The sequence below is a fragment of the Balaenoptera physalus genome (assembly GCF_965194825.1).
Source record: "Balaenoptera physalus genome assembly, chromosome: 11".
In the NCBI taxonomy this organism is placed as follows: Eukaryota; Metazoa; Chordata; class Mammalia; order Artiodactyla; family Balaenopteridae; genus Balaenoptera; species Balaenoptera physalus.
In genome coordinates this window covers 1,966,801-1,982,991 of record NC_138896.1, presented here as the reverse complement: position 1 = coordinate 1,982,991, position 16,191 = coordinate 1,966,801, and the positions used below count along the sequence as shown (strand labels likewise).

At 42.7% G+C, this 16,191-nt stretch overlaps 1 protein-coding gene across 7 annotated transcripts in view; it reads left to right on the top strand.

The window, feature by feature from the left end:
• Positions 1-208: 208 nt before the first annotated feature.
• MYLK4 (myosin light chain kinase family member 4) overlaps positions 209-16,191 on the top strand; it is a 96,906-nt gene continuing 80,923 nt past the window's right edge. For 3 of the 7 annotated variants that reach the window (XM_082413207.1, XM_082413206.1, XM_082413212.1), the window contains exon 1: positions 13,263-15,855. In XM_082413207.1, coding sequence (XP_082269333.1) covers positions 15,853-15,855 — 3 coding nt within the window. In that variant the 5' untranslated portion in view covers positions 13,263-15,852. Of the gene's footprint in view, positions 3,045-11,719; positions 13,238-13,261; positions 15,856-16,191 lie in introns of those variants that run through there. The other 4 variants (XM_082413199.1, XM_082413213.1, XM_082413209.1 and 1 more) reach the window with 3 other exon arrangements.

The window sequence follows — 16,191 nt, the reverse complement described above, 5'->3', positions numbered from 1 at the left end:
GGGAAGTGTAGTCCGTGGACGTTCTCCCGGCTGCAGTGCGTTCCCTTCCGGCCGGGCTCGCGAGAGGCTAGCGGGTTGCGCGTGCGCAGGCCTATCCTCCGTGGACGGGGCGCCGGCGGAGCCGTGGAAACGCGCCGCGGCTGCGCGAGGGGAGTGGCTTTCCGTGCGTGGCGGAGGGCAGGCGGCGAAGGGCAGGGGGCGGAGGGCAGTGGGCGGAGGGCAGGGGGCGGAGAAATGGGAGAGACGCGGGACGAGCCGGCGGGGAGCTGGGTGGGGGCGGAGCAAAGGAAACACGAAGGTCCTTCCGAGTGGGAGTGTTTGCCTGGGCGGCGGCGGCCAGGAATACGGAAAGAGAACCGCCCGTCCCAGACTGTTGGCCTTTTACCCCAAACGCGCGCTCACACACGTGGTGTCTCACGGCCGTTTTGTAGTTAAACGTTAGAAATGCGCGGGCATCTCGAGGCGGCGTTAGGCTCCGCCGCGCGCGCCGCGCCCGGGCCGAGGGACGTCGGGTTGAGACTCGCGAGGGGTCTGGCCTGGGGCGACGGGATGACCGTCTCTGGCACGCGTTCCTGCTTTTCTCTAAACTTCTCCTTCAGAAATGTGACACAAACCTGCATTTTTGGTATTTAGAAGAAGAAAATAGAAGGGGAATGAAAACGAAAGTGAGACAATTTCAGAAAAGAAGGGACTTTCCTAAAAGTTGACGAAACTGGGATGTTTATTTAATCTGCATAAGAACATCTCCTTGGAACTTATCCAAACGCAAACCCCTAAGGGTTAAATGAGCCTCTTCATATGAGATGATTTTACAAAAAGGAATGCCTCACAAAGAACTAGAATTAGGTAAAAGATGGTATAAAAGGAAAGGGCAAAGGAAGTGTTTTTGCAGTTGATACTGGTTGTGAAGCATGTGTCCCAACCTGCTGGCAAGTGTTGAGAGGACTGAAATCTGACTTTCTGATAGTTTTTCCAACTACGTATGTTAGGCTCAAAAGTAGCATTAGTAGAAAAGGTAAGTAAGAATGAGTTATGGAGTCTTTTATTGTTTGGCTATCATACAATTTGAAATGTAGGATCATGAGCTTTTATATAGCCTTTTACTTATCGCCCAGAGCATCCAGCCCCCGAACTTCACAAAAGCAAGTACTTTTGAGAAGAGGTTTGCGGGCGGGGAAAGAAATCTTCTCTCCTTGTCTTAGGGTTATTAGCTCGGGCCCTGTGAATTTAACTGACAAAAGACAGATTAAAAAGAAAAACAGACTGTTAACATTTGCAGCGCCCCTACACACGGAGTACCTGGTGATGGGCGGGCTTACGTAGCAATTTATCAAAAGAACTAAACATTTGTAGAGAAGCGACAAGACAAAGGAAAAGGACTTTGAGTTTTTAGGGCGGCAAATTGGGAGAAGGCAAATATATGGGAAACTGATGGGAGACAAGAACTAGTTAGTAAAGTTAGTTACGCAGATTCCTCCAGTGCCACCTCTGGGCTGATAAGGGTCTAGAGTTTTCTCCTGTGATTAACTTCTGCCCTTCCTGGTAGATGGGGGGGGGGGGGCACACCTTTGCAAATTTATGTCCTGCTCTTAGGAAGTAGGGAGAGAGCAGAGAGCTTTTCTTGTATCAGCTTAATTGCCTTCAGCTCAGTATAATCCTTAGGCCAAACTGGCACGGTTTGGTGCAGCGTATTCTGCTGCCCGTCAGGTTCTAGGGCCGTCCTCAAAATGAGTTGTGAAGGAAAGTATTACTAAATATGGAAATATAATACACTACGTTAATTTTAAACACGTATAGAAATAGATGGACATGTGGTCTCCTCTAACACAAGCAAAATATTTTAAAATAATGACAACAAACTGGGCAACAACTCTGAAGCTTCCTGAGTCTTTTAATAAATGTAAAACTTAAAACTTATTTTTTTTTAGAAATAATATATGCTTATTATGGAAAATCTACTCAGAGATTCTCATTGTTAATATTTCAGCACCCTATTCCAGGCTTTTAAAATGCATTTCAAAAAGAAAAATATATCTTAAGACTACACTGTGTATTTACATATAAATGTAATTCTATATCTGTCTTTATTGTTACCTAATATATATTTTCAAAAGTTTGTACTGTAATGGGAAAATATTCATTGCGTAATATGGAGTAAAAGTTAGAAGATACAAAACTATATAGTATAGTCCCATTTTATTTTTATAAAAGTGTTCTGCTTGTATATATAATATATAAAAGAAAAAATAAGAAAAAGGAAACATAAGAAGAAAAGACAAAACTCTCCATATACGTATATGTACTTTACTCCTATGGTCTCATATGTGAATAAAATCGCACCATTTGGATGGCCTGTGAGGTGAAAGTGCACTGGACTTGCCCTAGAATCTGGGCTTGAGTTGGACATGGTGTGGCCTTGGGTGAGCTCCTTCCCCTCCCAGACTCAGCTTCCAAATCTAAGAGGGGAACAGTAATGCCTCCCTCTCAATCTGTTGTGAGAATTAAGTGATCTTCTGAATGTAAAGGTGTTTAGTACCGTGCTGAGCACAGAGTAAGCCCTCTATTACTCTGTTTTCCTGAACCCCAGCTCATTCTGCCTGAAGTTCAAAGTTTTCTCCGCTAGATGGTGATGGTAGAAAAATAAAATGAGTAAACCATACCAGCCTCTAACCAGATTTAAACTTTCTTTTGAAATCAGCATAAATACAAATAAGTGTAAACTCTATTATAAGGTTGCAGTAAACGAGCTCAATGTAAAGCAGTAAACCCTCGGCTTAAATGTCCTCCGTTAATCCCTCACTGCTTTCTTGTCTTCAGCCCGACTTGGCGTTCACTCTGAGCAGTGTAGCCGTCTCTGTCCTCCGCCCCAGAGTCACAATGGGGATGACGGATTCCGTGTGTGGCTCAACTCTCAGATCAGCCATCTATTCAGTGGCCACAAGGAAAGTCTCAGCCTGGTGCAGGTCCCGAGTGCTGCCGCATAATAAGCCTCCTAGTATTATCGGACCTCAGGCGTCATCTTGCCCCTCGTAATCATACCCAAGGTATGTTGGACATTTTGAGTTCAGTTAATCCCACCATGACGCACATCCCTGCCATCTTTAGTCACCATCCTAAAAGTCAGCCCCACGGTCGTCTGTTCCCCTTCCTGCTTTGGGAGTCCTCTTGCCTAACCCAACCTCATATGCCTTTCTTTTCCTGACTTTCCCTTGTGTCCCCTGGAATCTATGCCACGTTTCTTATTAACTTTAGTAAATTGTATACATTTTCTTGCTACTGTAATAAGACTGCCGGATTGTTCTATTTTATTACTGGTCTTACTGGTATAAAAGAAGTGCTTTGACTTTTATAATTTATTTCATATTTGGCTTTTTTGGGGGAAACTCTTCTATTAGTTTTAAGTGATTTTCAATTGATACTTGTAGTACAAAAAGAATACATCTGAACTTTGTCATCAGTTCTTGGCACCGAGCTTCAAAAATCCTTGGAATTTCCTGAGTGACAGGAGAGCCAATGAGGCGACTCCTGGTGGGTCCCCAGAGAGCTTCAGGATGGGAACTGGTCACCAGAAACACCAACCACACAATTAGAGGTTGGAACTTCAGGCCAGCCATCGCTGGGGAGGGGAGGGATGTTGGAGATTGCCTTCAAGCACATGGCTGGTGATTTAATCAGTCGTGCCTACATAGTAGAACCCCAATAAAACCTCCGGACACCAGCGCTGGTGGAGCTTCCTGGTTGGTGAATATAGCGATGGGGGTGGGATGAGCCCTGTCGCCATGCAGAGGGCGTGGAAGCTGCGTCCGGGATCCTCCAGACCTCGTGTTATGTGCATCCTTTGTTAAAAAACTGAAATTTTTTTCAGTGAGTTCTGTGATTTGTTCCAGGGAATTATCAGACCTGAGGGCGGGGTTGTGGGACCCCCATGTCCGTAGCTGGTTGGTAGGAGTGCTGGTCCCTGAGCCTTGAGGCTGGAGTCTGAAAGGGGTCGTTATTGTGAGGTCTCCGCCCTGATCCGTGGGTTCTGATGCTAACTCTGGTGGGTGGGCGTCAGAGCAGAACCGAATTGCAGGACACCCAGTTGGTGTCGGAGAGTTGGTATCAGAACAGTACTTTTCCTCTTTCCAACACATTTGTCTGTTATTTTGTTTTCTTTCTGAATTGCATTGGCCAGTACTAGTTATTATTACATTGTTGGAGAAAGCAGGTCTCTTTACCTTATAAAGTGAACAGTGAAGTGACAGAGCCAAAATCCTACTTCAATCGCTGATTTTAAAAAACTTCTAGTAAAATAGAGAAAGATACCTCCTTAACATGACGGTTTTTGTTTTGTTTTGTTTATCCTCAAACTGGCAGCCACCATTATGTTTAATGATGAAAACACTAAAGATATTTGTCTTTTCTTCCCACACTCCTCGCCCTGGAGACCTTTCCAGTCCTTTGCTGCGTCTGGGTTACTACTTACTCTTCAGTTTAGAGAAGTCCTGTTAATTGTCCCTGACCCTCCAGGCTGGTTTGGTCCCTTTGCTTATTCGACGCCTTGTCTGTCCCTTATGACAGATGCCTCATAGTATTATAACTGCCCATTTGCATGTCTGTTTCCACTCCTGCCCAACTTCCATTATAGGACAGTGCAGGCCCCATGCCTGACACGTAGGGAGCGCTGGACTGTGCTTGAATGGGACCAGTAAGTGAAAGCCGTCAGGCAGGCGTCAAGTGCAGGCTTGGCCCTTTCCCCTGAGGTTCACAGCAGGAACATTCTGTTTCTTCCAGAAAGACCACCTGAATGGAGCTTTTAGTCACGGGAAGGTTAGATGAAGACTTTCTGCCGACATGGAGATATTCAGAGAACCCTTCCATAAAGAGAAAGGGCACTTTTTGGGAGGTGAGACTAAGATGGTCTCCTAGGAACAGTGCAGAATTGCCACTGGGAGGAAAGACTGGCTTGCTTTGGGGAGAGACAGATTTTTCACGAAAGGAAGAAGAGCAAGTGAAGGGTGAGGCATGACATCCGTTTCCTTTTTGTCCATCAAACTGAATTTGAAAGCCTACGGCGAGAGGGCTGAAGACCAGAAGATGAGCTGACGTCTGGGCAGGGATCTAGATCTGGAGGACCCAGCAGCGCTGCGCTGGAGGGGAGGCGACATCCCCTAGCTCTGCCCTGCCCCGCTCAGACCCTGGTGCTCACACCGAGGCCCCATCAGCAGGGCCGGCGCCCAGGCTTCTTCCAGGAGGGTCTTGACCATGGTCTTCGCCTGGCAGGGCAGGAGGACCCTGCAGACACACATGAGGACTGCAGCCCACAGAACAGCTTGCAGCACATTTCAGCAACTCTTCAAGGAGTTTCCAGCAGTGAGTAGGGGATACACTGGGAGCTGCTAAGCGACTGGTTGGTAGAATGAGGCGAGGGTAAAGAGGATCTCAGAGATGTTGTTAAAGAAGCGTATTAAACGTTAATGTGGAGTTCAACAGGTGATCCCGTCCGACCTGAGTAAGTGAAAGAGAAAAAGTGAACCTTGGTTTCCACCTTGCACCACAGGCAAAAATTAATTCAAGATGGCTCATAGGCCTTGATGTAAAAGCTAAAAGTATGAAGCTTCTACAGGGAAACGAGGAAGAATATCTTCATGGCTTTGGGGTACATGAAGATTTCTTAGTGAGGGCATAAACAGCACTGGTCATTAAAAATACACACATGAATATATATATATATATATATATGTATCAATTGAACTTAATTAAAGTTTAAAAAACATCTGCTCTTCAGGAGACATCTGTGGGAATGGAATATTACTCAGCCATAAAAAGAAACGAAACTGAGTTATTTGTAGTGAGGTGGATGGACCTAGGGTCTGTCATACAGAGTGAAGTAAGTCAGAAAGAGAAAAACAAATACCGTATGCTAACACATATATATGGAATCTAAAAAAAAAAAGGTTATGAAGAACCTAGGGGCAGGACAGGAATAAAGATGCAGACATAGAGAATGGACTTGAGGACACAGGGAGGGGGAAGAGGAAGCTGGGACGAAGTGAGAGAGTGGCATGGACATATATACACTACCAAATGTAAAATAGACAGCTAGTGGGAAGCAGCCGCATAGCACAGGGAGATCAGCTCGGTGCTTTGTGACCACCTAGAGGGGTGGGATAGGGAGGGTGGGAGGGAGACGCAAAAGGGAGGGGATATGGGGATATATGTATACATATAGCTGATTCACTTTGTTATACAGCAGAAACGAACACAACAATGTAATGCAATTATACTCCAATAAAGATGTTTACAAAAAAAAAAAAAAGACATCTGTGGGAAAATGAAAACACAAGCCATAGCCTGAGAGAAAATATTTGTAATACATATATCCTCACTGGACTTATTTCCAGAGTATATAAAGAATTATTGCAACTCAATAAGAAGACAAAATACCTCCATTTTTAATCTTTTTTTTATAACATCTTTATTGGAGTATAATTGCTTTACAATGGTGTGTTTGTTTCTGCTTTATAACAAAGCGAATCAGCTATACATATACATATATCCCCATATCCCCTCCCTTTTGCGTCTCCCTCCCACCCTCCCTATCCCACCCCTCTAGGTGGTCACAAAGCACCAAGCTGATCTCCCTGTGCTATGCAGCTGCTTCCCACTAGCTATCTATTTTACATTTGGTAGTGTACATATGTCCGTGCCACTCTCTCACTTCGTCCCAGCTTACCCTTCCCCCTCCCAACACCTCCATTTTTAAATGGGCAAAAGGTATAAAAGAATACTTCACAAAAGAAGATATATGGATAGAAAAACACATGAAACAGGTACAGTGAAATGCACATTAAAACCACAGTGAGATGCCACTACGCTCCCTCTGGAATGACTGAAAATAAAAAGACTGACAACATTACATGTCGGCAAAGACAAGGCACAGTTGGAAGTCAAAGCATTGCTTGTGAGAACATAAAATGGTAAAATTATTTTGGAAAATCATTTGGCAGTTTTCTTAAAAAGGGAAACACACCCTTGCCATGTCATCCAGTAATTCTGTTCCCAGAGAATTTAGCCAGGAGAGATGAAAACATGTTCAAAGTGTGTCCACAAAACGGGTTGTATGCAAATGGTTAGCGCAGCCTCATTCATAATAACCCCAGACTGGAAACAGTGCAAATGCCCATCAACAGCGGAATGGAAAAACAAAGTTTGGTTTACTCATGCAATGGAATTCTACTTGGTAAAAAAATAAACTGCCAACACACAGAGCAATGATAAATCTTAGAAACACTGTGCTGAATGAAAGAAGTCAGACACAAAACAGTACCTGTATTGTATGATTCCAATTACGTGAAATTCTAGACCAGGCAGAGCTAAGCTGTCGTGTAGACATTATATCGGTGGATGGGGGCATGGGGATTATTGGTGGCCAGGGCATGAGGGATTTTTTGGCTAGTGATGGAAATATGGTATATATTAATTGAGGAGATGGTTACACCATCATATGCATTTATCAAAACTCATCAAACTGTACCTTTAAAATGGGTGCAGTTTATTTACGTAAATTATATCTCAATAAGGTTGATTGTAAAAACCACAGCAAGATCCTATTTCCTGCCCATAAGGATGACCAAAATTCACATGACTGTCAATACCAAATGTTAAGGAGGATACAGAGCGGCTGGAACGCTCACACATTGCTGGTGCGTTGCTGGTGCATTGCTGGTGCATTGCTGGTGCGTTGCTGGTGCGTTGCTGGTGCATTGCTGGTGCGTTGCTGGTGCGTTGCTGGTGCATTGCTGGTGCGTTGCTAGTGCGTTGCTGGTGCAAGCCTAAAACAGGCTCTTAGAAAAACTTGTTGATTTCTTATAAAATTAAACATACACCTGCCCTATGACCCATCAATTGTACTCTGAGGTATTTACCCCAAAGAGTTGAGAACATATGTATAAAAAGTCTTGTAGAAGAATGTTTATAGAAGCTTTATTTGTAATAGCAAAACAAACAAACAAACAAAAAACCCCTGGAAACAATGTAAATCTGCAGGTGATGGATAAACAGATTGTGGTGTGTGAAATGCTACGTTGAATTAGAAGAGGATGAACTGGTGACACATGCAAAACCACACATGATTCTCATAAATATTATGTTGAGTGAATGAAACCAGACACAAAGAGCACAGATGGTGAGTCCGTTGGAAGGAAGTTCAAGAACAGGCGCGTCTAAGGAAGCTGGAGTGTTAGAAATCGGTGTTGCTGAGACAAGGGCATTGACTGAAAGGGGGCAAAATGGAAATGTTCTGTATCCTGGTTGGGATATTGGTTAATTAGGAACACGCATTTCTCAAAACCCATCGAACTGTAGATCCAAGCTCTGTGCATTTCACTGTTAGCAAATTTCACCTCAGTGAAAGAAAAAAATTAATTCAAGGGGTTTCCATTTCCAATAATGGCACCTAGGAACTTCAGATCAACACAAGTAACTGCTGAAAACAAGTAAAAATGCTGAATCAAATGGTTTAGAAATCTTCTTAAAAGTATCAAAGACCTGATAAAATAGAAACTACCTGGCAAAAATCCAAGGGAATCCAAATCCAAACAGACCAGAGGGACCTGAGCACAAGAGTTCCTTTTGCCCCGAGGGCTTTTGCTAATTCTGCCCATCGTGGGCCTGGCCTTGGGTGGCCTCTGCAGGCGAGGGTGACCGTCATGAGCCCAGGGTCTACCTGAGCCAGGGGTCTAACCTCAAGCGGAGGGGCCTAATAGACGTCCCTTCGTGAAGCTGGCCCCCGGAGGGCGGCGCCTCCTGGCAAGGCTACCCAGAAGTAAATCTACCCCAACAACTACTTCCCCGAACTACCACACTCATTTTTTTCTGACATTGTTAAATATTCTTCTGCACACGACTTAATGGAAGCATAATGTTCTTTCTTATGGGAGAACCACAACTATTCAATCAACTTGTACTTAGGTTTTATTTCAATGTTTTAAATGTAGTAAATAATGTCATTGTGTATTGCTTCAAAGATAATATTTTACAATTCTATTTCTTTGGGGCAAAAATCTTACGAATGCAAATGGGGTCAAAGAGAATGGCCAAATTGCCCTCCCTAAAGATGAGGGCAGTTTACATTCCAACCAGAAGTGTTAGGAGCGTGCCACGCTGTGCCCTCCCAGGCTTCATTTATGCTGAAAGTGTTTCCCATGTAAGAGTTGGGACTTACAATGCCCTTTTACCATTTTACCAGCTGCCATGGTCCTTTTGCACCAAGAAACGTCAATACTTTTGAATATGTAGGATAAAACCTAAAAACCTATTATGAACCATTACATAATAGCCAAATTTATCTTCTACCTAAAGATACAACTTTTACCTTTAATAAGAAATAACCCAAACCTGAGAGTATGCGGAGTTTTCACCCACCTCCCCTTCAGCCACTATTACCCTCTCTGCTGTAGCATTTCCCCATGGAAAATTTCTCTACTGAACCTTACCAAGCTCTTGGGAAAAGCAGGCCAACATTTGGTCAGAAGAGCATGTCTTGGGCTTTGCACTTCTGTAATTTCATGCCTTGTTCCTGTCATAAGCTTCTTCCAGCTCCTAAAATTCACTTCCAGTTTAGAAGGTAGAAAAGCATTCTCAAGAATGGAAACATAAATATACCCTTCTTCAAATTCCAACTGGAAAAAAAAATGATGATTCATGCTGTAGAGTGGAATTTTTAAAATTTGGGCATGAATACTCTCACTTTTCCCAATTGTTTAGAATAATCTCAACAGAAGCATGAATTTTACCTTACAGCAGGCATTTTATTTTGTTCTTTCATTTTCAGGCTTAATGAATTAATGGGAGGGTGGTACATTTGTGTAATGGGGGAAGGATCAGAGAGAATCCTATGGTGCTGGGTTGGAATTAGAAAACTGTAAGAATGAACTCAGGATTTAAAAAAATTATATTCCCAGCTCTGTCCACTGAAAGGACTAGAAGCAATGACGCCCCAGAAGCAAAGAGCAGCCCCATTGCCCTGGTCTTGGTCTCTAAACACCTTCTTCCCTGAAAGGAGCCAGGGCGTCTCTGAGAGATGGCAGATTCTAGAAACAGGGCAGGAAAATGACAGGGTGAGCTTTGAACACCTCATTACGCCAGAAAGCAAGGAAGTGCCCCCCAAAACAGTAGTGATATGTCAGAAGTACAGAGGTGCTCCCATTGACCAAATCTGGGACAATTTGAGCATCAACATGACTAACACAGGGAATGTGTATCATGTTTAGAAATGACACTAAATAGGGACGGGGATCAGGCTGGGGATGGAGGACTCTTCTTTGTAGACGAACAACCAAGTAATAAATGCAGAAAATCATAGAATTAGAAAATCACCGCTTAACAGTCACTGTGGTAACACCTGATTCATGCAAGAATGGATACTAAAGTCATGGAGTGACAGATTGTTGTGGAACAGGATACCCGTAAAAATCTCGTAAGTCACTTATTAATTACAAAAGAAATAAGGGTAACTTTACCGTGGAGAAATCTGGCAGACACCACCTGAATCAGGATTACCAAATTATATGAATCATGACACAAGCTACATCACGTACCACCTATTGAGACATTCCTAGAAAGACGCACCATCACTGATGTGGTTTTCATGATCAGAGGTTTGCCTGGTTCCGAATGTGAAGAAACAATCAGGCAATTCAAATTGAGCGATATTTTCTGAAGAAATTGGTCTGAAGTCTTCAAAAATATCAATGTCATGAAAGGTTAAAGAAAAAAAGAAAGACTGGGTTATTGTTCCTTGAATAGATAAAAAGAGACTAAAAAGGCATCTCAACTAAATGTGCTGTGTGATTTTTGGTTGGATCCTGTCTTTGTTCTCAAGGAGACATATGCCAATGTATTTAGGGATAGAGTTTCACAAGGTCTGTAACTTACTCTCGGAAAAGAGAGTGGCAGCAAATACTGAAAACATAAACATTCGGTGAGTCCACGTGCAGGGTGTATCGATATTCAGTGTACTGTTCATGCAAATTCTCTGCAGGTTTTAAGTTCTAAAAAAATAATTCAGAGTAAAGGAAACATGTCTAACAAAAATTATGTAAAAGTCGTATGAGCTTTGGAAATGTATTTATGAATTCATGAATAGGATTGCACCGTGTACTCTGTTCCTGTTGAATATCACACATGTTTTCTAGGCAGTATATTAACTCAGTGACATGTATTTACATTTTACAAGAGAGTAAAAAAGGCTATAATTAGATGAACAAATTGTGCAACCATTATAGAAGTAATGAACAGAAAACACTGTTTAGTACTTCCGAGGAGACTAATTTTTAAATGGCCCCAGCTATATTTTTATCTAATTGTTTTCAATCCTCCCATCTTATTTTCATTTTTTATGACACAAAATTTGGCTACTTACTCACTGTCACTTGGACATTTTAAGGGTCTAATATCAACTGGGTTGTAAACAAGTCTGAATGTTCCGTAACATGACTGTCCTCCTGCCTCGGAGTTTCCTGTCTCCAAGTAGAAAGTGAGAGATAGAAATGAGTTTTAAATTTCTGTTCATTTTCTACTAATTACAAAATCATACACTATGTGGTATTCCTACCCGGAGAAGAGAAGAGCGAGAGTCTTAACTCTTTCCCACTCACCGTTTCCTCTTCCTTTTCTCTGGCCCCAGGTGACCCGGCAAGCGTCAGGTATGATATGTTTCCTCTTCCTTTTCTCTGGCCCCAGGTGACGCGGCCGCGTCGGGTATGATTTATGACTCCTTGGATCCAGCCTGGGTCACCTGGAACAGCCGGCCACAAACTGTTCACTGGTGCTTTTCTTTCTTCTTTTAACAAGTTTACCTTTCATTATTCATATTATTGGGTTTTCTGCTTTCTTAATTACTTTATTGAAGTGTAATTTACGTATCATAAAATTCACCCATTGTAAGTGTACAATTCAACTACGTGTTTGGAAACTTAATGAGTTGTTCAAAATGTTTTTGAACCTTTCCATCACCCCAATAAGATTCTGTTTACAGTTAATCCCTGTTCCTGCTCTCAGCCTCAGGCAACCTAAATCTACTTCCTGTGTCTATAGATGTGCCTTTTCTGGACATTGCATGCAAATGGAACTTTACAGTATACGGTCTTTGTTTCTGGCTTTTTTCTCTTAGCACGATGTTTTTGTTTATCCAGCTTGTAGCAGGGATTAGTGCTTCATTCCTTTTCATTGTTGAGTAGTATTGCATTTGAATGGATGTATCAGTTACCTTCCTCCATTCACTGAATCCATTGCTGGACACTCGGGTTGTTTCCAGTTTTGGGCTGTTGTGAATAATGCGGCTGTGAACATTTGCATGCGAGGCTTTGTGTGTTCAAATGTTTTCATTTCTCTTGGGAAGATACCTGGGAGAAGAATTGTTAGGTCATATGGGGAATAACCTTTTAAGGAGCTAACTATTTCTCAAGGCACCTGCACCGTTTTACACTCCCTCCGACATGTGTGCTGAGGGTTCCCGTGACGCCACATCCTTACCAACATTTGCCTTCTTCTGTCTTTTTATTATAGCTCTTCCGGCGGGTGTGAAATGTTATTTCATTGTGATTTTAACTTTCATCTCTCTAATGACAGATTTCGGAGCATTTTTTATGTGCATATTCACTATTCTTTTATCTATCTTCTTTGGTAAGGTAGCCTTCAAACCTCTTGTCCATTTTAAAAATTGGGTTGTCATCATATTGTTGATTTGTAAGAGTTTGTTTCAGGATATGAGTCGTTTATCAAATATCAAATATCAAAGTTGTTTATCAAAATGATTCCACAGTATTTTCTCCGAGTCTGTAGCTTGTCTTTCCATTTTCCTATGGTGTTTTTTGAAGAGCAGATTTTGAATTTTGGTGAAGTGCAGCGTATCAGTTTTTGCTCTTACCGATCATACTCAGTGGTGCTTGTTGAAAGGAAGAAAATTCAGTAGCTATGTGCATAACAGGGATGCCTTTCACCTGCATTTTGGTGTTTGTGAAGATTGCTCCACTTGTGTGTGTAGACGTTTAAGAGCCCTTGTCCTGAGACCTTCCGAACGCTGTGCACACGCAGAAACCATTAGCGTTGTCCGGGCTGCTTTGGACGCCGACCAGCACAGAGTCGCTGGCAGTGCCTGCCTCGCCCGCTCCTGTGACAGCACGGTCTCTTGCTGGTCAATGTCCCTTGAAAGCAGCACAATTTCTATGGCTCTGTGGAATGCTGTTTTCCTGAGGTTAGTATTTTTAAAAAAGGTTTGCAACTCCAAAATATGAGGGCAATCCAGCAAAAGTACCGCTGGGGCTGCTTCTAGCCTCACTGTGAATTTTTCCACACCTTAGAGCAGGGGTCCCTGTTAGGAACGGGGCCACACAGCAGGAGGTGAGCGGTGGGCAAGCGAGCGAAGCTTCACCTGCCGCTCCCCATCGCTCCCCATTGCTCCCCATCGCTCGCGTTTCTGCCTGAACCATCCCCCCCACCCCGTCCCTGGACAAATTGTCTTCCACGAAACCCATCCCTGGTGCCAAAAAAGGTTGGGGACCGCTGCCTTAGAGCATCTTTAAAGACGTTCCGGTGATTTTATGGGTATGGACTTAGGGTGCTGAGGCTAGGTGGGTAGACCACAGTGGGTATGCATGCATTACCTGTTTTTCTTGGTGGTCAGTATTGTACCAGGCTGCTTGTCCTCTGTGCTGCCAGCAGCTAGAAATAGTGTGACACAGCAGAACTGCACTACTGTCATTTAATTTTAGAAGACAAGTAGCATGGGTTCTTTTAATTGACTTTTCCTTTAGGACAGATAGACATAATTAAAAACCTTCTCTCTAGTAATCAATTGACAGATGCTTATTGAATACATATTATGCATGAAACTTATCTGCATGTGACGACTTCCAAATTTATCTCTCCAACCTGGACCTCTCCCCTGAAGCCTAGATTTCTATATCACAACCTGTTCAACTCAGATGTCTAATACACCTGTCAAACACTGAGGGCCTGACTTTTTCCCCCAGAGTTACTCCTCCCATGACCTTCTCCATCCCAGTCAATGTCAACTCTCTCCTTCACATGCTCAGGAAAAAATATAGAAAGTCATCCTTGCCTACCATCTTTCCTTCACTCCCTGTATCCAATCCATCATAAATCCTAGAGTTTCTAAATGGAATATGAAATCCTGGATGAGATTCCAACATAGAAAAGGGACATTAGGGAAGAACTCATTAAGTCTGAATAAAGTATGGAGTTTAGTTCATAATAATGTATCAGCACTGATTCATTCATTGTGACAAGTGTTCTATACCCATGTAAGAGGTTAAAACTCCGGGAAATTGGGTGCAGAGCACAGGGGGACTCTCTGCTACCCTTTCACTTTTTACATTTTCTGTAGATCTTAAACTACTCTAATATAAAAAAAAAATTATTAAGGAAATATGCAAAGGAGCAGTTTCTGCTGACCTCTGGCTGATTAGAGCCTGCGGCTGGTTTGCTGCAGCTGAGGGGACAGAAAGTCTGCTTCCACTGATTGGATGGTCTGGGTAGAGGGTACTGTCAAATTAGCCGAAGGCCATACACATGGTTTTCACTGGGTGTGGGGATTGGTCACCTTATCAGTACTTTTTCACAGTTTAATTACTCCAAGGAAAATTGATAACCTCAAATCAGTTCAGTCTTTTCATAACAGTTGTGTCACATAATTTATCTTTCACAATACATAATATTGTTCGGGTATTCTTCCTGAAGAGCAAAGTTCTCTAATCCTAGAAAAATACCCAACGTTTGGCTTTTTAAAGATCTTGCTGTAATTCTTTATATGCTACTCAAAATGAAAACGTATTTTTATTTTATATGGAATACATTGATCTGAATTAAAAATAAGAAAAATTTTTTTGGAAAAGCAAGAGGGCACTAGAGACTGGTGTTGGGTTGGGGAGTGGAGGGGTTGGCAAAGGCTCTGAAGAGGTGAAAGTTAAAGAATTGCAGGGTCGTCTGTATTATTAGTTTGATTTTCTGGGGAATGAAGGCTTTATGCAACTTCAGTAAATCTAGGCATCCACTGCTGTTGGGATCAGGCAGGTGGTTTGCCGGCACTGGATTCTCTTTTCTTGGCCTGTGATGGAAGGCAGGGGAAGGCAGAGTGTCGCTTGTAGGGAGAGTTTATTACTGTTCTTGTAACTCCCCTTCATGCCTGTGCCTTTGAACTTTCCCTGCAGCTGTAAACAGCTGGAGATGTTGCAAATAATTTTAAGGACTTGCGGAGTGCTTTGGCCATCAGAAGCTCTCTCCTACTGTAGTTGGATGTGTTCAAAGTGTAAGGTGGGCAAAAAAGGTGGCTGTGCGGTTCCCACAGCTAAACCCTCTGGCTGGAAGCGTGCCCTAAATGCCGAGTCTGAAACGGGCAGGAGAGCGGAGCGTCTGATGGCAAAAGACAAACGCAGCGCTGTAGTCCTGAGAGTGTTGGCACCCTGACGGGACAAGAAGGTGAAGGTGATACTTCATCCACTGTTACGGTCTGTCCTCTCCTTACCTGACCTCTGAAATGGAGCCATCGGCTTTGAAAAGCCTAGTGTCTAAAATTAATATTCTTCCCTGTCTGACTAAGAAGGCAACAGCTGAGCAACATGAGATCAAGGACCATCTGAGTTTAAACAGGGGCTCAAAGTGGCATTTGAGAGAGAGGATACTTCCTCTCAGAGTGGACACTTGTCTTTTCAGAAGACTTACTCTGACAGTGAGTCAAGACTTTTACCAGGGAATTGCGTAGTTGTTTTGAACTCTGCAAACTCCCTTTTATCTCCTGGAACTTATACTCTGCACTTGGAATGGTCTGGACCCCAGCATGTTCTGCTATAAATGGTAATTACTCTTATTTTCTGTCTTTCTACATCACCTTAAACAACAAGTTGTACCAAACTCCAGGTAGAGCTTAGCGTTTAATATTTTCTCTGCAAAATTTTTATATCTTGGACCCAAGCTTTTGTTTTGATATGTTCATTTTTATGTGGCTTCCTGAGCCAACTTGAGTACCATCTACAATTACATATTAGATTTTAGTTGTAGTTTGTCTTAGACGTAGCCATGAAATCCTTATTTTAATAATAATTGTTTTCAGGGCAACTTGTAAGAACACTGATGTTGGTCTATAGTATATTTTACAGAGCTCTGGTTGATCCTGCTTGCATTTTAGTGTGT